The 27,865-nt window shown below is 25.2% G+C and overlaps 1 protein-coding gene across 1 annotated transcript; it reads right to left on the reverse strand.

Annotated features, from left to right (window-relative positions):
• Nucleotides 1–16,531: 16,531 nt before the first annotated feature.
• Nucleotides 16,532–25,338, reverse strand: LOC145850036 (fibrinogen-like protein A). The gene is made up of 8 exons (XM_082955179.1): nt 25,278–25,338; nt 24,821–24,919; nt 24,356–24,463; nt 21,903–22,021; nt 21,196–21,292; nt 20,889–20,988; nt 20,218–20,291; nt 16,532–16,791 (listed from the first exon to the last, which is right to left on the reverse strand). The coding sequence occupies exons 1-8, from the start codon at nt 25,336–25,338 to the stop codon at nt 16,532–16,534; spliced, it is 918 nt and encodes a 305-aa protein (XP_082811305.1).
• Between the last annotated feature and the right edge of the window lie 2,527 nt (nt 25,339–27,865).

Raw genomic sequence — 27,865 nt, forward strand, 5'->3', positions numbered from 1 at the left:
GACCAATTTTTTCACCGAATATTTTTAATGTACAATATTCAATTTTTTCGTCATATTGTTTTTAGTCTTTTTGTATAACTTTTGCATCTCTGTTTACCAAAGTGCTTTTTGTTTTAAATTGAGCTAGCTGAAAATTAAAGACAGTCTTTTTTGTCATTACGAAACATATGTTTTAGAACTTTTAAAATCGCATTTTCCTAAGAAATTATATATATGAGCGTTTTTTGCTCTAATTGTAGGTTATTATATTTTATATAAAAAACCCCTAGTTTAAATTAACTACTATTTTTATTAGATTGAAAATTTATTTGTTTTTTGGTAATTTATATTGTGAATGAGCGTATCGACTGCTTTTGGTGATAAGTATGGGTAGATTACGCTAAATATTTTATTTTACAATTTTGTTTGGTAACCTTTTTATTAAAATTTTAGTCAAATTTTTAATACTTGATATTAAACTTCTGTATATTTCGAAGTCAAGTTTATTTTGAAGTATGTAAAAGTATTTGGTAAACCTTAGATTGGACGTTTAAGAGTATTTACTAAGTCAAATATTTAAATTTTATGTATAACTAAGTTTATTTTGAAAAAAAAGTGCATGTATATTTCGATCTATATGTTTAAAAAACATGCTTTATTTGTAGTTTTATTAGTCATTACTAAGATGTTATACAAAACACTTTGTTTGTGTATAAATATTTAATGTTTAAACTTAATAATAAATGTTTTATTTTGCCATTTATGAAGTGTAAAGATATGGTATGCTATTAAGAAAAACTTTTTCAAGGAATATTTAATAAATGGTTAACGATTAAAACTTAAGTTTTTTAAATGAGATTTTAAGTAAAGAACTTGATAAGATGATTAAAGTTTTGGTTATTTACTTTTTTATTTTTTAGCAAGATTTATCTAACATGTATTTTTCTATTAAAAATATTTTCAAACACATTTAATCTTATAAAAGCTTTTATAGTGCCTAGTTTGATTATTTTTTAGATTTTTTATTTTTGTAACCAATTAAAACCAGAACAAGTATTTATTTTTCAAGGTAGAATTTATTTTTTATTTCCAATGTTTTGTTTTCTAACATCTTAGAATTAAATTTTTTAATCGATATTGATGTTAAAATTATTTTTATAAGACTTTATTTAGTTTATATAGTAAACAAATGATCACATACGGTCTGTTTGTTTTTATTTATTTTTAAGTACGATCAACAAAAAACATCGGCGAAAGTCTGCAAAACAGAAGTCTGGACTTTTGTTTGCCGTGAGACAAGCTCAAGTTTAACAAAAGGGTTGATCATGCCTTCAGTCTACCGAAACTTGTGGTCTGATGATCGAATTGGCATGATCAACCCTTTTATTTTTAAGTAGTTAAAATTCTAAAAAAGTTTCAACACGTAGTATAGGATATTTAAGCTTTAATAGTTTTTGGTTGATTAACAATAGTATAAATTATTTTATTAGATACAACGGAGAAAAAACTATGGTATTGATAAAATGTATATACTTAAGTAAATTACTAAATTTATCCACTAAAATTGCTTAATTGGCTCAGTTTTTCCCAAGTAAGGAACAACTTATTGAAAGAGAAAGTTTATCGAGGTTTTTTTTTAATGTACCGTTTATTTGAAAAGCAAGTGAACTAAAATTTTTAAATTGAAATATTGCATTATAAGTGTTGTCTTTACAGTTTTACTATACTTTTAATTGAAAAGCAAAGTACAAATTTTTTTGGTTTCAAAATTTTACATAGACAATTATACTTAATTTTTTTTTGTTATTTTTATCATGAATCATCAGTTTTGTAAGAAAAATTAATAGTATTGTTGTGAAGTCCAACCAGGATTTTTTTATAATTTTCATTTTTTTCACAATCTATTTATCACAATCTATTAAAAAACTTGTTAATTAGCAATGATTTTAATGTACAAATGCCACTTATGCTACTTGTATTTATTATAACGCTTAACATATTAAAGTGTTTGAAATCAATACAGTAAAAAGTTTCTACCCATATTTATAAAATTATTAAAGTATTAACTGCATCAAAGAAACTATGCGAACTAGTACTAATTTCCAGAACTTAAAATATTTTAGTAAAATTAGTTAGTAAACTAAAAAATTTAAAAGACATTACTTGATTTAATTAAGTAAGGTGTGACCTAAGGTCATTCAAAATTACGATTTTATAAACGTTTTAGTACTAACAAAACACATTGGTAGTTTCGCTATGATTTTATGGGTCGAAGTTGTTTCTTTTTTAATTTGATAAATTTAACTTTAATCAAATTGCTTTTAAGCAAAGTTGTTTGATGTCGGTACTATTTTAATTTGTTTCATAAGCTTTTGATTTTAGTCTCTACACTGAACAAAGAAACAAATTATTACTTAATTATACTATACCTATATAACTTGTATTTAGTTACATACTAGCCATATTGTTCAGTAATTGCACGTTTAAAATCACGTGAAAAAACGAAAAGGAACATTTAGTTGTACCTATAACAATTAAACAAAAATATCTATATATATTCATGCATAAAATTTTTAAGCGATATTTATTTTTCATGTTTGACATAAAACTGTTATTAATGTTTTTCACACGCTTTACTAAAAATAACTTTAATTTTGATTATTTAGTTTTAGTTTTAGATTGTTTTTAGATTCCTACTTTTATAACAACATTATTTATGTATCTATATAAAAAAGTTAGGTTAGATGTTTATTTTAGGAAACGTTAATTATGTTTTTTGCAAAAAATATTTTTAAAATCAACTTTTCATCTAACCTCAGTTTTAAACTAAAAAGTTTATAAAGCGTGTTATTTATTTATATATGTTTAAACTTTTGTATAACTTTTGTACTATATCAAATTAATTTTTAAGTGTAACAGAAAGATTTTTTCTTTCTAATAATTTAGTTAATATAGTATTACACCTTTTAATTAAAAAACATAATGTAAAATATATCACAATTATACAGCTGGATAGTCTATAGCAGGGTTCGGCAAACTGCGGCACGCGGGCCAAATGCGGCCTGTGAAGGGTAATTCTGCGGCCCGCGAGCACGTTATTTTTTTGATAGGAATGCGGCCCGCGAGGGAAAATTTTGCGGCCCGCGAGCATGTAAATGTGGCCCGCTGAGCAAAAATATTTTTTAAGTCAAATTTGTTTGATAAAGTAAGATTTAAGTTCCTGTATAACATTTTAAAACAATTAAAATACTCTAATGATTTAGCTTAAAAATGTGAAAAAGACAGGTTAGAATTCTACCAGGTTTTATTTTCTTAATTTCATAATAACTTTATTCTTACAACATCAAATTATTTTCTGAAAAAGTAGTGTAAAAAGTGCTTTGAATTATTAAGATAGTTTTATAGTACCTATTTGGTATAAACTACATTCAAATGTTTTCCGTTTTGTACAAAAGTAATGCATATTAATTAACTAAAATGTCATTTCTTCACAGTTTAGATTTTTTAAACGTTTTTTATACCTAAGTTTCTATTACAGATGTTTTATTTCTGAATGTTATATTCTAGTTTATAAAAAAAAAATTAAGTATCATAATAATATTAATAATAACAATAATTATAATAATAATAAGAAGAAGAGGAAATAAGGTTGATTTGTTTTGGTTTTGTCACCTTTAATTTTTTAGAACTTTTGTTTGCATTTTCAATTAATTCCTATGCACACCAATGAACAAAGATGCTCATGTTTTAAACCACTTTATTTAATACTTAACAAGATAAAATTTTGTTTATACATGATTTTCTAACACTATTTTTTCTGCATGTAATATCTAAGTGTGTACAAACACATTAAAAACAATATATATGACATAAATTTAAAAATTTTTGTTAAGTTTACTTTTTGATTTTCAAACAATGATTTTTGGCAAAGTAAGTTAAATTTTATGCCTTTCATACTAATATAAACAGTTGCTGTTTTTTTGAACTACCTATTTAATACAAACTAAATTGAGAAATGGTAATTTCTCAAGTTAGACATTTTAATTATAATAGTTCAAATTCGATCAAATAAACAAATAAAATTGCCACACACTCAGACTATGACTATTTTTAAGACTTTAAATCTCAGGCCAATTTAATCATTTTTCAGTTTTTGGATTGAATAGCTTTTTGTATTCTAAAATATCAGGCTAGTTTTGGTCAATCGTATTGACTAATTTGCTTTAAAGATAGATAAATTAAAATTATGATGTATGTTTTGTTCATAAACAGTGTTGGTTTGAATTAAAATATATTTTAAATTCTAAGTCTTTCAGCTGATATAATTTAAATTATTATTTATACTAATTGCATATATATAAGTGTGAAATACTAGTGGCGACAAAAAATCACGAACAAGCTTGGAATTTCAGAACTATCGAAAAAACCTGGAATTTTAAACAATTTTTACATGTAAAGTAATGAAATTTCGATTTGGCACAAAAAATCTACCATATAAACATTTTTTACTAAAAAACACATTTAGAGTTTTTTAACATTGTCTTTTAAATTATACTATTTTTGCCAGTTTTTTTACCTGTAACTTAGTTATATATTAAAAATAGAAGTAAAAAGTTGAACTTATAAAAACTTTATATTGGTGCATTGTACCTTTGCTTTTAAAATGTCTTTACCTATTGTTGTGCTTTGAGTTGGAACTAAACCTAGATATTATTCTAAAATTTCAAAATTAGTAAAAACACCTGTATTAAAAACTCTAAAATTAGCAATATCTGTTGTATCAGTTCTCGCATCATAACAGATTGATTTAAGTCCTAACTTGGTTTTTGCGGTTTTATAATCTTCAGACATTTCCTAAACACGACTTCTTGTTGATTTTGAAGAAATAAACAAAAATATTTTACTAACGCAATTACTAATTATTTAAACAAATTTTCAACTCTCAACGGTATCTTTTTTTAGTAATTACTTTTGCTACTTTATAAATTGCCTAACAGTTTTTTTCTGATCAGTCTTTAGTTACTGTAAATAATTAGGTTCCATATTGAAACTGACTTAAGCGATTTGTTTTTTGTTTTTTTTTTCGTTTTTTGCAATAATTCCAAACTAACGTATTATAGTTCTTATAGAATGTCTTATAATTCACATTTGCTCTTTTTAAATGAAATATTATATTGCTTATAAAGAATTGCTATAATGCTCAATAAAAAATAGGTTTTTCTAATTCATTAATAGTTTAATATTTTTTTATAAATTTGTTAAAAATGTTTAAGAACTTAATTGTCCATTCAAGCTAAATTAAAATATTTTTATATATATATAATTTATTCACTGTTAATAAACTTCGGTATTTCTTTGTGTTGTGAACTATATTTTAAACAGGGTAGCCAAAAAATCAGGCTAGTTTAAAAAATATTTAGCATTCAGATTTGGTTGAAGCTGTTTTAGAAATTTTTATAAAACTCAGGTGTATCTGAAACTTTTTTTTCAAATACTTTGAATAAATCTTCGAAATCTCAGAATAGTTTTTATGAGTGCAGTGTAGTTTACTAATTGTATTTTTACGTCTATTTACTTATTGTGCTTTTTTATAATAATGATATTTTAGTCATGTATTTAAGCTTGATTAACAGAAAGTTTTTAGCTATTTCAACTTTTAGTAAATTTTTAATATAATTCAGATATTTTTGTTATTGAATTGGCAACCGTTTAATAGACTAATTAATTACTAATAAAGTAATTTATTAAAGCATGATGATAAATTTTTTGATTTAGCTTATTTACAGTATAAATAGGTATTAATTTTAATTAATTAACTAATTACTGAATTTTCTAAAAAGTGCAAACTATGTATAACGCAAAAACTATTTGAGAAAGTTAACATTTTTGATACGAAAAGGTGGTTCATAACATAAAAAATGTATAAAAGTGACCCATAAATGTTTTTCAAACTGAATTTTTATAGAGAGTTAGGTTGTAAGTAAAATAATAAAAGTATTTTATTAAGTTTAACTTATTGATTACTTAAGAAAGTACATATTTTATTAAGACTAAGTATTATAAATAATGTAAATTAAGTTACAATAGATATTCATGTACTAAATAGGCATTCTGTATGTAGCTAAAAGTCATTTAAAGTATTTATGTGAATAAAAGTAAAACTATGTCTTGTTTGAACAAAATAAAAGCCCAAAGATTATTCAAATATCACTAAAACTAAAACTGTGGCCCGCGAAGACTTTTAAAACTTGAAATTTGGCCCGCGAGCACCAACTGCCTGCCGACCGCTGGTCTATAGTATAGGTAGCATCGTCTGTACTTTGCGGCCAAAAAGTTAGAAAAAATAACTGTTGTCGAGTCGGAGCATTTAGTTTCGTTTAATTAACAAAAGTCATTAGTTTTCTAAACTGTTTTGAGAGTATATATAATCTATGAGGTTTTTTGTAAAACTTAGTAAGGTGTAAATATCCCCTAAATTTTACTAAAGACTCTTTTTTTCTCAACTTTATATCTTAAATAGTTTAGTGTAAAACTTTAAATCCAATTCAGCGGGCCAGATTTACACACCTGCGGGCTGGATTCCACTTGACTTTAGTTGACATTTACGGGCTGGTCATTTTCACTTCGCGGGCCGTATCCGGTTTGAAGACCGTACTTTTGACACCACTAATCTATAACATAGGTACCGTTTTGGTCATTTATTGATCTTATAATTTTTTTTTTCGAATCAGAGCCGTAAGAGTAAAACTTTTAATAACTAAAATATATTTTACAATAATATATACTTGATTTATTAATACTAGTTAATAGTTGAATGTAAAAAGTCATTTTTAGTTATACATATTTTTATCTTTTCAATCGTCATAAATTCTAAACACAATCTAAAAAAGTAAAAAAAAACTTGAAAATCAAATACCCTTTGTAAAAAAAATAATTGAAAAATAGTAATCTATCGACATATTTTCATATTGTTTTTATCTTATCCTTATATTTTATATAAAAAAGAGGAAGTTTAAAACAAATGGGTTGGATTTCTTCTTATTTAGTTAATAGTTTTAAGTTCATTTTTGGTACTAAGTATTTAACATTTTCTATCAAACAATGATACTTATAATCCGTTCACTTAAATTACCTTATTACCATTAAATGCTTGTATTGTGGTTGATATAATTTTAGAGGATAAAATCTTACTTTTTTTTTTGTGCTAAGTTGAGGGTTTTGAAGTTTTAGCTTTTTCAGTACAGAAACTGTGTAAAGCATTACAAATAAATACTTGTTTTGTTTAGTATTATACTATACCACGATTTTCCAAATTCATTTTAATTATTGTTTTGAATTGATAAAAGTTTAACCCAGTTATAAAGATATTTTCCTGTAACTACTTTATTATTATTTAAAAGTTTGGCCTCTTTAATAACTATTGGCCACTGTTAGCAAAATTTGTTTTTAGGGGTATTAATGCCCATTTTAAAATCCCGGTCTACAATATTTTAAATAATTTATGTAGACTTATTAGGATTTATAATTGTAAATAAGCAAAACTTTTATCTGTGTTTATCACTTAGGTCTATTTATAAATATAAAACCAAGTATAAAAATCAATAGAGCTAATGAGTGCAAAGTACCGTTGTAAGGTACGAACTAATATATAAAATGAGCAAGGTAGAAATTTTAAGAGTATAAACTATATGAAAGTTTAATAAACGAATGAAAACATGATCTAAATATAGTTAATGCATTTTTACAACACCTATTTTTTGGAAAATATAACAAGTGAATTTAGTTTGCAATTAAATTAAAAATATATATTTACCATCTGTTTCTTGGTATCAAAAAGTCTTAATTTTTAATATTGTATGGTACAGGTTTTTTGCCTGCTATCATCATGAGTACATACTTTGTTAATGTTTTATTGTTAAAGATATCATACCGTTTGCTTCTACAAATTAAACTGTTATGTTGGGAATAACTTTGTATTGCCACCAAACGGTAGTACACGTTTTCTGCTAGCAAGATCATCATAAGATTTTATTAGTAAATTTTATAGGTTTAGATTTATAACAAGCTATAAATATTAATCTCCAAAAGGTTATAAAACTTAAAAAACTAAGTAACATCAAAAGTTTCTGTTAAAATTACCATAAAGTATGTATGACCATACAATATTAGATATACCTAACAATAAGTTATAAAGCTTTCAAAAATGAATAGAATAAAGACTAATTTATAAAAATACCTTTTATATACCTTATACGCCCGTCTAGTCTACAACAGGGTTTAAAAACCTCATTTTAATATTTTTAAATTTTAATGTAAAATAAAACCAATTTTCTCTTTTCATAACAAATCACAGAACATATAGTGTGAAGATCAAATATTTCCACAGTTATACAACAGAACTTTTTTATTTTTATTTACAACCCAAGAATATCAATTAAAAGTGTTTAATATACCGTAATGTATCCTTTCGAGTTTTAAATTTTCAATCTTATCCTTTGTTACAAAACCAAGAATAACAAGTATAAGTTAATTGTTGCCCTTTTTCTAGCTATTGCTCCTTTACTACTTAAAGATAAAGATCGTTACTTGTATACCAATTCTTCTTAGGAAACTTTGATATACATATAGTCATTACCACCTCGTTTTATATAAAATGGGTGTCTACTAAGTTTTAAAGAAATTGTCAGATACGAAATTTTTAATCTTTAATCAAAGAAAGATGTGAACCATCATTTATTACTTTGTGTTTTATGTATTGACTACTATGAAACATAAATTAAAACTACGATTATAAAGTTAACGTTGCGTAGCTAAAAAATTAGTAGTTAGAAACAAATCATTTTTTGATCATAATTGCAAATGAGTATCAATTTTTTTTCTTAACATAAGACTTATTGGTTTTTAATAACATTATATTAAATAAAGTTAGGTCATGTCAATTTATCTAACTTTAATTTTAAAAAGTGTATAAAATACAACTGTTACTACCTACAAACTCTCGTGTGTACTTCTTTAAAACAACTATTATTTCAAGATGTTAAATGAAGCAAATATTGTAGTATTTGATATTAGAATTACTTTAGTTGATAAAATTTTTACATAGAGTTTATAAAGTCTGCACACTTTTATGAAAAAAAAATCTTTCTGTCTTCTTAAAATATTTTAAGAACTTATAGGCTAATTTAAAGATTAACTTAATATTATCATTAATTTTTACATTAGATAATACAGGGTTTTTAAATTAAACACAATTGCTCAATAACAAACTAAAAACTGTAAAATTTCAAAATAAAATAATATTGTTTTTTTGTATCAGTTTCGGTGACTTATCCTAGCGGTAAAAAAAACATTTTTTTTTTAATTTGAAAGATTAACTTGTTTAAATCAATTCAAAGATACATAGTTTGTTCTCAATACTTTAAAAATGGTTTAGTTAAAGACATTGCTCAAAATAATTTAGCTGTGCTTTGAGTATCAATTTTTAGCATTTCTAACAAATTCTTAGTTTTCTAAATTTCAACATATTATGATGATAAATTAAAAACAATAACTATATTAACAACTTGAAACAAAAAATAAAATAAAAAGTTGGTAAAATATAAAATTCATTTCTAATGTATATTCATGTTAACTATTTTTTCAGTTAGTTTAAAAACTGAAAAAATGTTTAAAAAGTGACACTTGAACAAATTAACATGTAAGTTATAAGTAGTGATGTACCGGACCCACAATTTCGGGTCCGGCCGGACCCGGACCCGGACTTTTTTTTCGAGTTAGAATCCGGCCGGAACCGGACCCGGACCTTTTTTTCGAATTAGAATCCGGCCGGAACCGGACCCGGACTTTTTTTTTCAAATTAGAATCCGGCCGGAACCGGATCCGGACTTTTTTTTCAAATTAGAATCCGGCCGGATCCGAATATCAGATAAAAATGGCAATATCCGGCCGGACCCGGACCCGGATAGTGAGTCCGCTACATCACTAGTATAAACTAGCCTGAGTCAAAATGAGGTTTTTAAAAACTAAAAAAAAAGAACTTTAATCTAATAATAAGAAGAACAGCTAGCCACAAGGTTTACAAATTTAGGTGTTATTTACAATTAAAAATCTGAAATCAAGTTCTTAAACAAAATACACTAGAAAATTACAAAATATTGAAAACTGGATCAGCTCAAACTCATTCAAAATCTAAAAGAAAACTTGCCTGAGTTTTTATAAAAAACTAAACTAGCCTGAGGCAGACCAAGATTTTCTAAAATTCCCAAAAATTTTGAAAATAGCAGGGATGCCATTGTTTAAGTCAATAAAACTAGCTAGAGTGAGTATAAACAAGCCTGAGTCAGAATTCAACCGTATTAACTCTAAATATTCTCTGAGCTCAACTTTAAACAATAAATAATGCAAGTATTCATTCCAAAGTTTTTAATTTTACAACATATGTAAACAGTTACATTTCTGAAATGTTTATTTCATAGTTTAAATGCAAAAAAATGTAAATTAGTCACGTGTACAAAATGAGCCAATCACGGTAGGTGTTTAATTTTAACTGACGAAAATGACTCTTATTAATTTACACAGGATTTTGTTTTGAAAAAATACTTTTCAGTATGCTCTATTTTACTAACTAGATCCGGGTCCGGCCGGATCTCTGTTAGGATCCGGCCGGACCCGGACCCGGATTTTTTTTTTCAAATTAGAATCCGGCCGGAACCGGATCCGGACTTTTTTTTCAAATTAGAATCCGGCCGGAACCGGATCCGGACTTTTTTTTCAAATTAGAGTCCGGCCGGATCCGGATATCAGACAAAAATGGCAATATCCGGCCGGACCCGGACCCGGATAGTGAGTCCGGTACATCACTAGTTATAAGTAAAACCGAAAAAGTTTCTAAACTTAACAATTTTTAAAAATTTTGTAGTAAATACTGCATTGATATAAAAAAAACAAATATATACATCACTCCTTTAAAATACTTTTTAAACTGCTGTTTTAAATTTGACCTTAGTGTTTGTTTAATTTTTTAATTTTTAGATTTTAAAACTTATAACGAAATTTTTAATGTAAACTATAAGTTTACTGTTTTAACGACTAAAACTAAAACCGTACCGTGGCCTTAATAAAAAAGCTGGTTTTAAGTAAAAAAAATAAAATATACTTTGCAGGGAAATTTTAAATAAAGCGCAACACAGTTTATTATGTTAACCTCACTTGACTTTTATCTCTTTAAATTATATTTTTAAGTTTTTTAAATAAAAGTACAGTTTATTTCGTCTGTATTTATTTAATTTTTACTTTTTGCACAATTCTATGTATAAGTAAAAAATAGTGCAGTACATAGTTTTTTGCATTTCTTACTCGAATCTAAATTATTTTTATATACGATTTGTCTTATTATTCATTATATATGCCTTAGTTCATATTTTTCATCATACTATCTTTATTTGTAAATCCATATATATGTATTAAATATTTATTTTGTAAAAACGTTAATTTACTAGAACTGTGTGTTAATTTTCTTTTTAAGGAGTTGCTCTTGACCATAAAACATTAATATTGTAATTTGTTTTAAATTAAATAATTTAAAGTTATCAACTTAAATTTCTTTAACAATATTTTTATCCAATATTTATTTTAACAGTTAATTACTAACAAAACAATGTTTCACTCCTATATTTGCATATATGAGATCCTTAGTTGTTGTAAACAGGTCTGAAAAAACATTTTGAATAAAATAAATGGAAGTAAAACAAAAATAAAAACTAATAGTTTAACAACAAAAAATAATTTTAAATATACTAAACTTGAGTAAAAATTAAATACTTATGTTACGCTTTTAAGAACTTTTTTGGTAATATAGACTAAAAAAATATATATTGTATATACGTTAAAATAGTAAAGCATGACTCACATTTAAGTTAGTTGTCAAAAACAGAAACAGAATAATAAACACAAGATTTGCAATTGGTTATGATATAAACAGACTGTTAAAATTTTAAGATCAAAATTTCTAACTTAGGTTTATGACGTAACTATATTGTAGTTTAAATTAGTGCACAGTTTGAATTAGTATATTTTAGCTACAAGTTTAGAAAACTTTTTGTTAAATTACCTTATTGGATAAAGATTATAAAATCAAAAGTTTTGATTTGGTATCTTATTTTGATGTTAAAGAAAAAAATTTTTTAGGGGCGATAAAAACCCTTACAATTACAAATAATTTAACTTGCTAGTTCACGGGTGCCAGTTTAAGTTTTGAAGTAGAGCTTTGGAAAATGTAGACAGTTTGCAAATAGTTCGTACTTCTTGTTTAAGTTGACTCTTTTCTTAGCATTAGCTACCTCTATTTTTTCTAAAATACAGGTTTTTCAGATGCTATGTATGCTTTTAATTTCCCCGATGTGGTGGAGGATGCTCCATTTTATGTCATAAGTGATTTTGTTATGTTTCAAATGCCAAATGTATTTAGCTAGTTCGGTTCCGTTATCTTTATAATTTTTGAAACTGTTATTATGGTTGTATAAATTATTTTTTAAAGTGTTTCCGGTCGAGCCAATATAATATTTTATTTCCTTTGGAGGTGTTATCATAGCTTTGTAAATTACATTTTTTTTAAACAATTTTTATCCAGGGGTCATGTTTTTTTTTGATCGGCAGTTGCAGGATGGGATATTAGTGGTGACGTTTTGTTCTTCGGTTTTGTTGGTTTTATATAAAGTTTTCTTGTTATGTTTCGTATTATTACCTCAATATTGCTCATACAGCTGTACAGCAGTTATTTTTGTTTAAGATTTTATTTAATGTTTCGTTTTACTTGCAGTGTTTGTTAATTATCTCGAAAAATGCTTTGCCGATATTAGTTTTTACGGACTGGCAGAACGGGGGAATAAAGTAAAGGATTTTCCTTGGTCGGTTTGTTTTCTTTTTAGTTTGAGTCTTTACATTTTCTGTATATTTTAGTTTATGTTTAAAGTTGGCATTGCTTAAAGCGTATTGGTATGTGGCTACGTGGTTGTTTTGTTCATTTTCGGAAAGTTTATTAGTTCTCCTCTCAATTATCGCTGGGAGGTTCCTTTTTATAACTTTAGGATGGTTTGATTTGCTATTTATATATATTACTTATAAATTTTCTTTGCTGTATGGTTTATATATATTGTTGGTCAGGTTTAAAGTTGTATCTAAAAAATTACATACGATTGTGTCAACGTCGATAGTTAAAGCTAACTCAAAATCACTTACACGAAAGTTAAAATTTTCTACCCAGTGTATTTTAATATATGCTTTAGAACCGAAAACTCAAAGCTTAACATTTTTAATAGAAAAAACAAAACACTAGTTATTTAATAAACAAACTTTATTTGCGAACTTTATTTTGGTAACGTGTATTAAGATACTTTTAATTTTTGCTTAAGGTTTGACTAATTTTGACATGTAAAGAGTAAAAGTTGTTACTTTTAAAATGTTTTTACTGTTTTATTATTTTGTAGTACTAGTTAAAATATATTTATAGAAACATAATGCTTTGTTTTAACTTAAGTAATTTTTTCTCACTATTTTTAGAAAGCTGAATCAAAATAAAAGATGTTTTTTATATTTTTGTTTACTTAGAAAATAGTAGTAACTATCGACAAACAACTGCTTATAAAACCAAACTATTTTAAAAGTAATAATAACACTAATGCTTTAAATATTTTTATTAGTCGTTTAATCAACTTTGGAGATTCAGTAGTTACTAAGTTAAGCAATTTAGCATTTGCTTAAGTAAAAATTAATACATTTTGAAACCAGGAGAAACTACCTAAAGCTTTAAGATTACAAGTAAATATTGTCGTATAAAGTTATAGATTTTTATTAGACTTTATTTGATGAATTTTTTTTTTGTTTTGCTAAATTAAACCAATTCAAGTAACCGCATGTATTGCTCTATGTTAGTTGTTTTATAAGCTAAAAGCTTAGTATAAAACTTCAAAGTTAAAAAACTAGGAATAGATTACTTTTTCTAAAATTTAGCTTTTGTTAACTAATTGAATTTAACAACAAAATTTGTATTCAGTTATTGTAAGTATATCTATTTACATGTGTAAGAACATTTTGTTAAATTTTACCAAAAAAAAAGATTTCAAGAAGTTTCTAGTACTCAAAAGTGTTTTTTAGACTTAAATAAAATATTTAATTACATCTAATAAAACTAGTTGCTCTAATTAACTAAACTTTTTGTTCAGGTGGTTTTAAAACACCTTCAGTAGATGGGCCAGTTTTTTAAGAATTAATGGAAACAAGTGTACCTTATTTAATTTTTATTGAATAGTGTAACTTACTATGATTTATCTTAAAGAATTTAAGGCATTAGCATTATTTTAATAGCTAAATAAAACTCTGTGGCTCGCTTCAGCCTTAGTGAATTGCTTTAAAGTTTTAAAATAAAACATTATAAGTTTAAACTTTATTTCCTTTAGAATATAGTTTTATGTGTTGTAAAATTAGTTTTTACCTTTTATAAAGAAAAGTTGGATAGTTTACACCTAAATAATATTAAACAATTTAAATTTCAACTACGTATTATGACTCTAATATTCTAATAAACTAACTGTTGATGTTTAAAAATATTAAACGTAATTTATAGAGAAATTGATAAACACAAAAATTAAAATCTATTAAACAGTAACACAAAGTTTATTAGCCTTTATATAAATGTTTAAAATAATATGTTATCAGTTTAACAGTATATCGCAGGACATAATTTTTTTTTGCGAACTGAATTTGGTACATGGGTCGCACGATCTCTGGTATTTAAATATAATGTTGGTTTTTTATTTATACACTTCATTTGAATTATGTTTTTATTTAATTTGATTCAAAGTATTAGTTTAGCTGTTTCGTAGAATGTTAAACTTCATTAACTTTAATTGTTTTTAACTGTTAAAAGTTTTTTTTTAGTTAATATGCATTTTACTTGTTTAGGTGTTATGTACAATGTATTTGTTTTACAAAAACCATGCTTTTTAAGATTAAAACTTCAGTTGGATTATTTTTAATATATTTTCATCAATGGAAACTACCATTCTAAGTTAAAAAATAAAGTAAAATAAAAGTTTTTTGTTTTAAGAAAAGTTAAGTGTTAACACATTTTTTTCATTGTTATTATTGTCGTGGCATGTAAAATTCTATTCAATGTGAATCTATCAATTTTAAGAATTGAAACTTATAAATGTTAAAAAAACTTCAATTCATATTGTGTTCAGAACAACATAAGATACCTTACATTTGTTATTGTCCTAATAGATTATTTTGCAGTTTTAAACTACTACATGTTTTGACTTAAAATATAACTATCTTAATGAGAATATCATTTTAATAAGTATTTTGTTTTTTTTTTTTAATTTTTTCCAGATTCTTAAAGATTATAGATTTCATTATATAACATTATTAGGTATAATGTAATGATACGAACAATTGTGTAAAAAAACATTTTTTTTTAACTTTGTACTACTTCTAATACTACAGTACTTTTAAATATTGAAACTAAAAACTTAAAACTATATAATTAAAATTCTTTAGTTAGCACTTCTTGTTGAGTTTCCTCCAATTGAAGGTGACCGCATATAAAAATTGAATTGTATTTTTTTTATTTTTCTAAATAACTAACCTTTTATAAAAACCAAATATTTATTAAAAATGATATTTGCATTTTTATCGTGATAAACAGTTTGCAATATTTTGACTATAAATCGGGTATTAAGTTTATTTTTGCATTTTTATAAAACTTTTTTTTCTTATATACTTTTAAGTTGTATATATTTACTTATAGATATAAGTTTCAAATAAAAACACCTACACTTATAACGAAAAAGTTTTTACTAAAATGAATAGTTTTAATTAGTGTTCTACCTGATCCAAAAGATCGGATCTAGCCGTAATCATACCGGGATCAATTTTTAAATTGAGGAATGGCCGGAAAATATCTGAATTTTTTTTAATTAACGGAGACTTAAATTAACTGATTTAAATTCTAATTAAACTTTTGACAAACATTTTCTTTAAATAAAAGATTACCCGTTTTACAATTTTTTATTCTGTTAAGTATAACGAAATTTTTCTGTTAAGTTTAGATTAAGCATTAAAGTTATAAGTTTAAGACTTATGTTAAACAATTTTGATTTATTATTAAACCTGACCGAATAAATTAGGCTAAATCTAAAATATTTATTTTGTTCATTTAAGTATATACAAATGATACTAATATTGCAGTATATTTTTATTTACACGATTAGTAGTAATAGTAATGTTTAAAGTTAAAAAGAATAAGCAATAGAACAAGCTACAATTAAAAAATCTCTTTCAACAAAAATATGTAAATGTGCTTGAATTGTGTCATAAAGGCGTTTGTCAAAATGTAGTTTAAACCATATTTGAAAAATCAGTTGTAATTAAGGTGTTTGAGCTAAATATTTCTACTATGTTTAGTGCACTAACAGTTGAAAATAAAAACATTTTAACAAGTAACTAATCAAAGTACAAAGTGCAGCAAATACTTTAACTATCAAGTGTGATTGTTTTAAACAACTTCACGCAGCATCCATCGCATTGCCTTGAGTGCCATGTAAGCATTGTTGGTGTCGAAATAAATCCAACACATATACTCACCACCTGCGTCTCCATTTGCTCCGTACCTTCCATTCATATTTTGGTTGTAACAGGCGCTGTACCAGTTGCCTCCATTTTCATAAGAAGTAGCGCAATTTCTACTGGACTCGTCGTTGTCCACGTCGAATGTAGAGAATTGCATGTTGTTGTGGTACTCGAGTGCGTCATATCCTGTTTGATTAAAACTAGTTTCAAAAGTTGGACACATACAAAACATTTTTATGTATAAAACTGAGTCATGTATGAAACGCATCAAAATCTATCTCATAGCAAACAATATTGGTTTGTTGTTTAATTGTTTAACCGTTTTAAAGTAGTACTTAACACACAATTATAAACGTTCAAAACAACACTAATTTACTTCATAACGTGTTACTATAGCTTAAAGTTAGCATATTAAAAAAACTGAATAAATTTATTTATACTTGACGACTTCGTTTAAGTTTAATTTAAATGGTTTTTCTTGGGGTTTTTTATATATATAAAAAAAACTTTTAATCCTGTTTTCCAGTTAATAGGTTTGATTAGTATAACACTGCCCTTGCAAACAGCAACAAAAATATAAATAACGGTAGACGACCTAGCAATACATTCTAACTAGCAATCATTTTAATCTTCATCATTTTAAAACATTACGATTTTAACTCGATAAAAAAGTCGATTGTATTAAATTCCATCATATCAAACTTCATCATACTTAAGTTTATCATACCAAACTAAAGCATATCAAACTCAATAACATTGAATTTATCATTTTTTAAACCAATCATAACAAACTCGATTGCATCAAAATTTATCATACTAAAATAAATCATATTAGTATCGATCAATTGTAACCATTTTTTGAAGTTTAGCAATTATTCGTATGGTAAGGTAATAAGAAACTTTCTGAGTAAGTTGTATATATTGTTTTATTATCTTTATAAAAGTTAGTTTACTTATTTATAGTTTTTCTCGTATTGTTACAAATAACAAAAGTGTACAAAGGCATTCTAAAAACAATGACTTACTATCAAATCACAATTAGTTTTTAAGTAAGCATTTTATTACCTACTAGAATATTTTTGTTCTAAACAATACTTAAACAACTATATTTAAACTAAAACGGTCAAAGTTATTCCATGTTATAATGAATTAAGATATGAAAACAAAGAGTAAACTAGATAATTGTATTAATGTTGCCAAAACTAATTGTATCAAATCAGTTATACATTTAGTTTATTTTTCTAAGGTAAGCCGACATAAATCTAGCATTAAAAAGTGTTGCTGACTTTATAATTACACAGTTTTTTCCTCGATTCGTCAAGTTTTAACGCTGTTCAAATAATCAGAGTTTAGAAAACTATAATATTTACTTCTGCAAAGTTCAAGACATGATGAAGTTCTGGCACTTATGAATTATATTAGTAGGGACTGCTCATTTATCATCCGCGACCATTTCCTATCCGCGATCATTTCCTATCCGCGATCATTTCCTATCCGCGATCATTTCCTATCCGCGATCATTTCCTATCCGCGATCATTTCCTATCCGCGATCAAATTCTAGAACCGCTTACTGACCAAGGTAAGGGTTAGGAGTAACAGTGGTAGTAAATGTTGAATAGATAAAAATAAAACAAGAATTATTGAAAATACTAGAATAAATAAAGAAAAAATACAACTGTGCGCGGTTGGGATTCGATCAGTTGGTAAATAACTGCGGTTGGAATTGTCAGTTTTCCTGTATCAGTATAATGTTATGAAATAACGAAAAACGATTGACGGTGTGATTTTAGCTGAACAAAAAGAAATAAAACATTTATACTTGATAGCTTTCGGCCGGATCTACATTCAATTCAGTTCGTTAAGTTTTTTTCGTTCGTTAGTTTGTACCAGTTATTTTAATAAAGCAAAGATAAAATTGGTTTAATATACAATATATACTTGAATGTACTATAATATATAACAGCTATATAATGTATATAGTTACGAAATAAGAGAAATAGTAATAAACGTCAGTTGAAAAATTTAAGTAAACTAAACAGTTAATATATATATGAATATTTTTTCTACTAGTTAACTTAAAGTTAATGCAAAATCAAAATAGAAAAGAAGATAAACAATAAAATGTATGTAAAAACAGACTATAGCTTGTTACAATAAGGAATTTATTAAGATTTAAGAACCACTAAAATTTAGATAAGAGTGTAATTTTTCAAGCTGTATCGTGGTTATAATAACTACATATAAAGTAAAATAATATTTTAGCAGTGGCATCTATTATTTTTGTAGGTTGGATAACAAAGTTTTATGTTATAAAGCACTAAAAAACTTTCAATATAATATCTATCAAAATAATTAAATCGATACTGTAAAGTAATAAAACCTGTTAAAAAAATTTGGAGTCAGTTATTTATTTTTATTCTAGTTCGATAAGTACTAATGTTTTGTTTAAATTTTAAATATCAATATTTAATGTTTACTAAGCAATTATGTTAATTTATTTATAAATAATTTATTAAAATTACATTAAAACCGCTTTAAATTTTTATTTAAACTTGTATTTTAAATTGGGTTAAACTTGAATATTTTTGTTTAAAGAACATGTTTAGTTTTAAGTAACATTAGTAGCATATTTAACATTATTGGATAATTTTACTTTTGGAAGTATCAAAGTTTAGAAACGAATAAGCAAAACAAAATTTTTGTTAGATGAAAAATTTAAAGAAAATTTGAAATATCATTTAGTAAGTTAATATGAGAAGGTCAATTTCAAGTTAGCTATAACCTTAACGTAAATAAAAACTAGTGATATGTTTCCGTTAATTTTACTTTAAACTTAGTCAAAGTTTCCCGTTTTCTTTCTGTCTGTTTTTTGAATAAAAAAAAATCTTTCATTTTATTTAAAGAAAAAGGTTTACATTATTTTTTTCAAAGATAAGTTTAATTTATATTTTCTCTTAAACAAAAATTAATATTATTTTTAATTAATAGTTAGTGTAGGTGGAATTACAAATGATAAATTTTACTATATTGACCCATAAAAAATGTATAAAGTTGCAGAGGGTTAGTAAGTCTGATGTTTTTCTACTTAAAAAAATGAATTAATTAACCTTAAGCTTAGCTTTTATTATTTATCATATGATACTTACAATCATATGTATTTGTTTTTACCATAGCAGTTTTATTATGCATTGCATTATATGCAGCAGTTATATTGATATATGAAAAAAATTATTTTTTGTAATTATCCGGATTTTTAGTTATCCTGACACGTTTACAGAAAAAACTTGCCCAATGTGTCCGGATAAGTGATATGTTTAAAGTAGATTAAATAAAAAATGATTTTATGTTTTACTTTTAAAACTCAAAATTTTAGAAATTAGCAAATTAGCAGAAGCTAAACTATTAATATATTGACAAATCAAATAAAAACAAAAATTAAAAAGAATTACTGTCACATCGTGTTTGATACGACTCAGTTTAATATGATCAAGTTTGATACGATCAAGTTAAATATGACCAAGTGTAAAATAATCGCGAGTAGGAATGGTAATAAAATTTAACAATGATTGATTAACTTTAAGGAAAAGATATTTGTTTTCAAACGTACTAACCTACGTTACCAGAGAACGAATTCTTTTCAAAAGTAAGTCTGTAGTTGTCTGTACCATCAGCTACTTTGAAGTTTCTAAAAAAAATGCAAAAAGTTCATTATATAGATACGAAACTGTTTTATGTGATTACTAAAAGAAATAGACTTTAAATAAGATTATCAAAGTTGTTATCGTAAATTATTTGGTCCTATCATAGAAATTTAAAGAACTAGAAGTTAACTAAAAGCATATTTTCAATAAATTTTCTGGCTTTATTCTTTCAACTCAAAGTATTATTTTTATAAAAAGAGGCAAATATTACTTGAGTACTAAAAAATACAAACTAAAAAATAATATTTATGATTTTTTCTAGTTTCGCATATAAAAGTTAGTTTTTAAAAACTGTATTCGTTTTTACAACTAAATTTTTATTAAAAATTGTTAAATAAGAAGTATATTGTCGAAGACATTGCATTAACCTTATCTAAATATATGTTTGAAAATATTAAAATTTACCAAAAGTAAGGTGGTTGTCAACAGATAGTTAATTATATAATTTATTATTTCTGTCTGGTTTCAAACTTAACAAAATAATTAGGAAACAAAAAATATTCAAGTGCTCTATGCATTGACTTTAAATAAACGAAAACAATCTTGTTTGTTGTTAAGATTTTTTTCATAAACAAACTAACTTATACTCTGCATATTTTTTTTCACCTTTGTAGCTTTCCATCTCTATTCTGACTTGATAGTTTCTTCCATCGCTGGTTATTTTGCTGATTGTTTTCAAACCTATAACGTATAGTTTGACATTAGTGAAAAAATAATACCTGTAATTTTTTATTATTATAATACTGTTGAACTTCATTATTTATTTGTTTTTACAATCAATATTTTTTGAAATCAGTGAAAAATGTTAAATGTAATGTTTTTATATTAATTAACTTTTTTTATTTTTGAACTTTATATTGTTTTTGAAATTAACTTAAGTTGTCTTACCAAGCCAGAATTCTCCATTGAAATCTCCGAAGAAGTTTTCGTAAGACGTCCAGTTCCTTGCAAAATTAACAGACCCATCATATCTATTGTGCATCACCTTTATAATAAAAAAGTGTTTTGATTTGATTACGGTAAAAAACTAAAAAATTAAGTTTTTTTGCACTGATAAATTACATATCATTTATAAAATAAATTTATAAAATGTACTTGTCAATGTTGAAAATTATTCTCAAAACATTAACAACCGCAAATTACTTCAATTAAATTGTCAATTTTCTAAAATAAGTTTGATCAGCTTTTAAGGTTAACACAAAAAAACTATTATCTCAACTATTTTATAAAAAGCAGCTAGATTTTTCTTAAATACAAACAAAAAATGATATAATTGTTAGTATGTACATTTCAAACTAAGAAATTACAAAATATTCAATAACTTTATTAGCATCTGTGAAAATAAAATTAAATTTATTTAATTATCATAAAGTTCAAATTTAAAATTTTAAGTTATTTTTATTTTATCAACGAGCAAAATTAAAGAATAAAAACAATGTATATACTTACATATGTATGTATGTCTATCTTTAAAAATTATTCAAAACAACTGAAAGTAAATGTTAAGGTACATAAGCTTAAAGAACAAAGTTTTTAAGTCAACACTCATATACTTTTAATTTTTTTCTTGATAAAGTTATTAATTAAATACTAACAATCCATCCTCCGTCAGCTGACCTCATTTCACAAAACAGGTTGACCTTTTTCTCACCAACTAGAAATTCGTAAACTCCTGATAATCTACTCATACCCGGTTTTTGTAACGATTGACAATCTGTAAAAGTAATTTGTATAAAGGCTTACACTTAGTTTAGCTTTAATTAATGGGTAGCTGTCAAAATTGCAGGAACGTACAAAAATGCACGAGTGCACAAAATTGCACGAAGATACTTTTGCACGAATACTTTTTAGCACGAGTGCACAAAATTGCACGAAGATACTTTTGCACAAAGACACTTTAGCAAGAGGGGATAAAATTGCACGAAGAAACTCTTACAAGAAGACACTTTAGCACGAGGGGATAAAGTTGCACGAAGATACTTTTGCACGTAGGGTTTTTTTCGCACGAGTAGAAAATTTCCCACGGAGACATTTTCGCACTGATTAAATTTTACTTTATTAATTTATTTTTTTTTTACTAACGTTAACTTTAATTTTTCTTACATTTAGTTTTTTTTTCTTTTACTGTTACCCCTTACTCTTACCCTCGGTCGGTATTTTTTTTATGCTGACTTTTATTATTATTTTATTATTTTTGTTATTACTATAGATGTAACCCCTAACCCTCACCCTTGGTCAGTATTTTTTTTTAATAATTAATTTTCTAGTTTTATTTTTAATTTTATTTTTTTAGTTTAGTTTTACTTTTTTGCTAAATTTAATTCGTGCAAAATTGACTTTTGGTGCAAAATCGTCTTCGTGCAATTCTGTGCCCTCGTGTAAATTTGTTTTCGTGGAAATTAGTCCCCTCGTGAAATTTGTAACCTCGCGGAATTTTTTTGTGCAATTTAGATCCGTTCCCGTATTCAATATACCAATGTGTAAAACTTACTTCTTTTTATATCTTAAAATATATCTAATTTATATTCGCAAACACTATTCAATTATCAATAGAGAAAATACACTAAATATATTTACAAATGTTGTTGAACTATATTTTAGTACAATTATATATCTCTAACAATAATTACAGTGTATTAATAAAACGTAGCTTGGTTTTGTTTTTATTATTAAGTCGGGAAATAAAGCTTGTAATAAACTTTGTAGTTTCAGTTTTAGTATTTCAGTTTTAGTTATCAACAAATAAACAAATAAGTTTATTGTATGCATTCACAAACATTACTCAGTTTATATCTAAATAAAAAATAAAAGCTGTCCACTGAATCATTATAAAATTCTACATTATTTACAAAGTTAACTTAGTTGTTAAAATTGTTTAAACAAAAGTCTAAATAACAGAAATGAACGCCAACAGTGCATATTTTACTTATTTTTATTATTTATATATTTTTTAATTTTTTTCTGAAAAACAGTCATTTATTTTATCCGATAAGCTAAACTTTTATCGTTACACTTAAATTAATATTAGATTATTTTATGTATGCTAATGTTTTATCCAAACTTCTTACACATATATATATCTTCATAAAAATTCTGATTATTTTGTATACCAGAGTTATAAACTTATGTAAATATATTACTTTATAGCTAGCAAACATAAAATACGAAAAAAGCACAAAATTCAGGAAAACTATGGCTAAAAACATGCCGTAGATAGTAAGACTATTTTCTAACTTCATTAAAATACAAAACATAAATTTACTTTGAGGTAAAATGAAATTTATAAGTGTATACATATTTTAATAAGACAAATAAGAATGAAGAAAAACTTGGTAGGGCTGAGCTGAAATTTAGTTAATCTATTTATATCATTTGTGCAAATTAAATTTCTTTAAACCATTAATTTAATGGTAACGCTTTAAATTTTTGCATGAGATAAAATAACAATGTTAAGTTGTTTTAGATATAAATTTGATAATGTTTGTTAATGCATACATTAACTTTTATTTTTTATTATTTGAAAAATAAAAAAATTAAAAGGTAGAATAATTTAAAATGAATAAACAAAATGTGTTTCATGAATTTATAATGAAAGTGTAAGTAACTAAACGAAAAAAGTTTGCAAATTAACTTCTTAATTCTACGTTAAAAATGATAAATAGTCTATACTAAATAAGTCTAGTATTATATATTTTCATTGATGCGCTTATTCTTTATTATTATTTTTCATATGTCATCTGCTTAAGTGACTACGATCAATATATATACTTAAGTTTGTAATATTAACAATAATAAAAAAATAAATAATACTACTGATAAAAAGTCATACTAAACATACACTACTAGAGTGTTTATAAACTGGTTTAGAACCTTTATTATTTTTCATAACTTAAATTTACCTATAGATTTTAATTGTAAATTGTTATTTAACAAACTATATATAAAATATAAAAACATTTTATATTAATGTTTTTGAACTACTTATTACTTAAGTTTATATTTAAAGTTAAATAAATTCTAGTTTCTTTCTTAAAAACTTTAAACTAACATTTCTTTTTTGGTACACATTTAGGAGCGATGAGTTTCCACATACCACTGCCAAATCCATTATCTATGCAGTAATTGATGGTTAAACAAGCATCATCTATTTCGAAACCTAATAAAAGTAATTGGCTGTTGAACTTGTGTAAATTTTGTTTTGTTAAGTATTTTTTTAAGAAAGTTTCAACAAACTGTAACCTCTTTAAAAAATAAAAAGACTGAAACAACATTACAATAAAAATTTAGATTTTGCTACTTTAAAAACTAAACTGTCATTATGATGTAAAAGAACTAAATGCTTTTTAATTTAAAACACACATACCGTTTTTATTAAAAAATTACACTTTTTAATTATACTTAGGAAAAAGTTCAGTTGAGAATTATAAAATATATCGTTTGTAAGGTTTTTGTAACCAAATAATAAAGTTTTTAACTACTTAATTTCAAAAAATAAAAATACAAGTTCAATTACCTGGAATGCACGAATAAGTACATTCGCTACCCACTTTATTATCCTGAGTGCACTGTATGTTACCATTAGAAATTCCTTTTAATGGCGGACAGTCGGTTACTGTTATTAATATATTATATTAGCATTTATCATAGTTGTTTAATGATTTTATAAGTGTGCTTTTATTGTTAATGGTTAATGACTTACTATACATAATTATGTAACTAAAAAAATTATATAATAGCTTTTCTAATTGCAGCCTTATAGTTTTATATTTTTATTTTGCAATGCAACTTTGATTAAAACATTTTATGAATAACTATTTACTTTAAGCATATGTTAAATTAGTTTTGTAAATAGCAAATAAAAATGAAAGTATATTTTAAAACTAAAATTTTATTAATAGTTTGAATGCAAGATTTTGAAAATGCAATAGGTAAATAAATTAAATTTGTAGAACTTTATACTTAAAGCTTACCCTGTACATCATCAGCTCTAACTGATAACAAAATAAAACCGCAGATGAAGAGAAGTTTCATGATAACGGAACAAAATTGTAAAATAAACTAAACCTACAAAGAATTTTTTTCATTCAAAAGTTTTTTTATAAGTTTTATGTTAATTTGTTTAATACAACTTTTTGACCTTTAATTGTTTTTAAGTATTTTAAGATACAAACCAACTAATTAGTACTATATGTAAACAGCCCTCTATGTAACAATTTTGAAGGAAAAACTAATAAAAATTTTAAGATAAATAATCATTCAATCATTATGTGTAAATTAAAAAAAACACCAAAGTTAGTTTAATTTATTCTTTTATAAGTTCTAATATTAAAATTTTGCACAAGTATTTGATTAGAAATAAGTTAATAAAAACAAAACATTATTACTTACAAAACAACTAACAACACAAAAAGGTAGAAATGTTTGCATTTCTTTCTAATTATACGTGTTATTAATATATTTACGTAATTAGATACTCTAAAAAAATATTACAATACATAGAATTATAAAAAAAACTATAAAAGTTTTGTTTTGTATAGTGTTTTACCTTAATACTCAGAGCTTAGATATGTTTTTATTAAAAAGATTGATTTTAAATTTTGAATTTAAAGGCAGTTTCAGTTGTTTTACAAACAACACTACATTTTTGTTTGTTGCAAGTTTTTTTTATTTATTTAAACTAGTTTTTTTTAGTGATGTACCGGACTCACTATCCGGGTCCGGATCCGGCGGGGTATTGCCATTTTTGTCTTATATCCGGATCTGGCCGGATCTTAAGATGAAAAAAAAAACCGGATCTGGTTCCAGTCGGAACTTAATATGAAAAAAAAAGTCCGGATCCGGTTCCGGCCGGATTCTAATTTGAAAAAAAAAGTCCGGATCCGGGTCCGGCCGAATCTTAATTTAAAAAAAAATCCGGATCCTAACAGAGATCCGGTCGATTCGGATCTAGTTAGTAAAATAGAGCATACAAGAAAGTATTTTTTTCTAAACCTTTTTAAAATAAAAAGAGTCATTTTCGTCACTTAAAATTAAACACCTACCCTGATTGGCTCATTTTGAACACGTGACTAGTTTACATTTGTTTACATTTAAACTATGAAATAAACAATTTAGAAATGCAACTCTTTACCTATGTTGTAAAATTAAAAACCTTACTACCAAATTGTTAGGCTAGTTTTAAGATTCTTTGAAAAACTCAGGCTAGTTTTGTTTTAGATTTTGAATGAGTTTAAGCTGAACCAGTTTTCAATATTTTGTGACTTTCTAGTTAATTTTGATCGAGAACTTGATTTTAAGTGATTTTAGATTGGTAAGGCTATAGGGGGGTCATCCTTGATTTTTATAAGCTGATTTTATTCAAATGGTTTTAATCTTAGCTACCAGATAATGTTTCTGTGATGTACATCACCTTTCTATCAATTTTCCTTATACTAAACTTTAAGTTATTCATAGTTTTTTTTTAGCTTTTCATAGAAATGAAATTTTGAAACTACAAATGTAAGCTTTACTTTTTATGTGTAAACTAGTGATATACCGGACTCACTATCCGGGTCCGGATCCGGCCGGATATTGCCATTTTTCTCTGATATCCGGATCCGGCCGGATTTTGATATGAAAAAAAAGTCCGGATCCGGTTCCGGCCGGATTCTAATTTGAAAAAAAAGTCCGGATTTGGTTCCGGCCGGATCCTAATTTGAAAAAAAAGTCCGAAACCGGTTCTGGCCGGATTCTAATTTGAAAAAAAAGTCCGGATCCGGGTCTGGCCGGATCCTAATTTGAAAAAAAAGTCCGGGTCCGATACATCACTAATTTTTATAGACTTATAAACAGTATGAAATATATTCATATTTCATTATATGTGATTCTTCAAATAAAAGTAATTCTATTAATCCAACTTGAAAATCAGTTTATAAATGATAATATTACTTAACTTATTACTATTCAAGTTAAACATTTAATTGTAATTTAAGCAAAAAACTATCAAACAAATTTGCCGAACAAAATCAAACTAAAGCAACTAAATAAATCTCATTAATAAAAGCTGAATTAATATAAATTTGTGTTTCAAAAACAACAAAAAAACTTTTGCTGCTTAGAAAACAACCAACTATTAAAGCAACAAAGTAAATTTTTTTTTATTTTTCGCAAAGCAAAGTAAATTTCACGAAACAATGAATCACAACTTCCTTGTTATGAAAAAAAGTCAAAAATTTCGCACTACTATCTATCTGAACGTGTTATTAATATATTTACGTAATTAAACACTCTAAAAAAAGTATTACAATGCATAAAATTAAAAAAACTGTAAAACTATTTTTTAATATTCAAAGTTTAAATATGTATTTATCTAAAACATTGCTTAAAACTTTTGAATTTCAAGTTAGTTTAAGTTTTTTATAAACAACACTACATTTTTGTTTGTTGAAATTTTTTTTAAGCTTAAACTAACTTTGTTGACTAATAAACAGTATAAAATGTACTTATATTTTTTTAAATGTGATTCTTCAATTAAAAATTGTTCTATTAATCAAACTTGAAAATCAGTATATAAATGATA

This window comes from Thalia democratica, chromosome 2, assembly GCF_965202585.1.
Source record: "Thalia democratica chromosome 2, ktThaDemo2.hap1.1, whole genome shotgun sequence".
Classification (NCBI taxonomy): Eukaryota; Metazoa; Chordata; class Thaliacea; order Salpida; family Salpidae; genus Thalia; species Thalia democratica.

Excerpts from the sequence above, each read along its gene's own strand:
- LOC145850036 (XM_082955179.1), bottom strand. The coding sequence starts at position 25,338 with ATGAAACTTCTCTTCATCTGCGGTTTTATTTTGTTATCAGTTAGAGCT. Across the intron at positions 24,920-25,277 it reads TAGAGCTGATGATGTACAGG|TAACCGACTGTCCGCCATTA; the intron begins GTAAGCTTTAAG and ends TATTAATAACAG. Across the intron at positions 20,989-21,195 it reads CAATGGAGAATTCTGGCTTG|GTTTGAAAACAATCAGCAAA; the intron begins GTAAGACAACTT and ends TATACGTTATAG.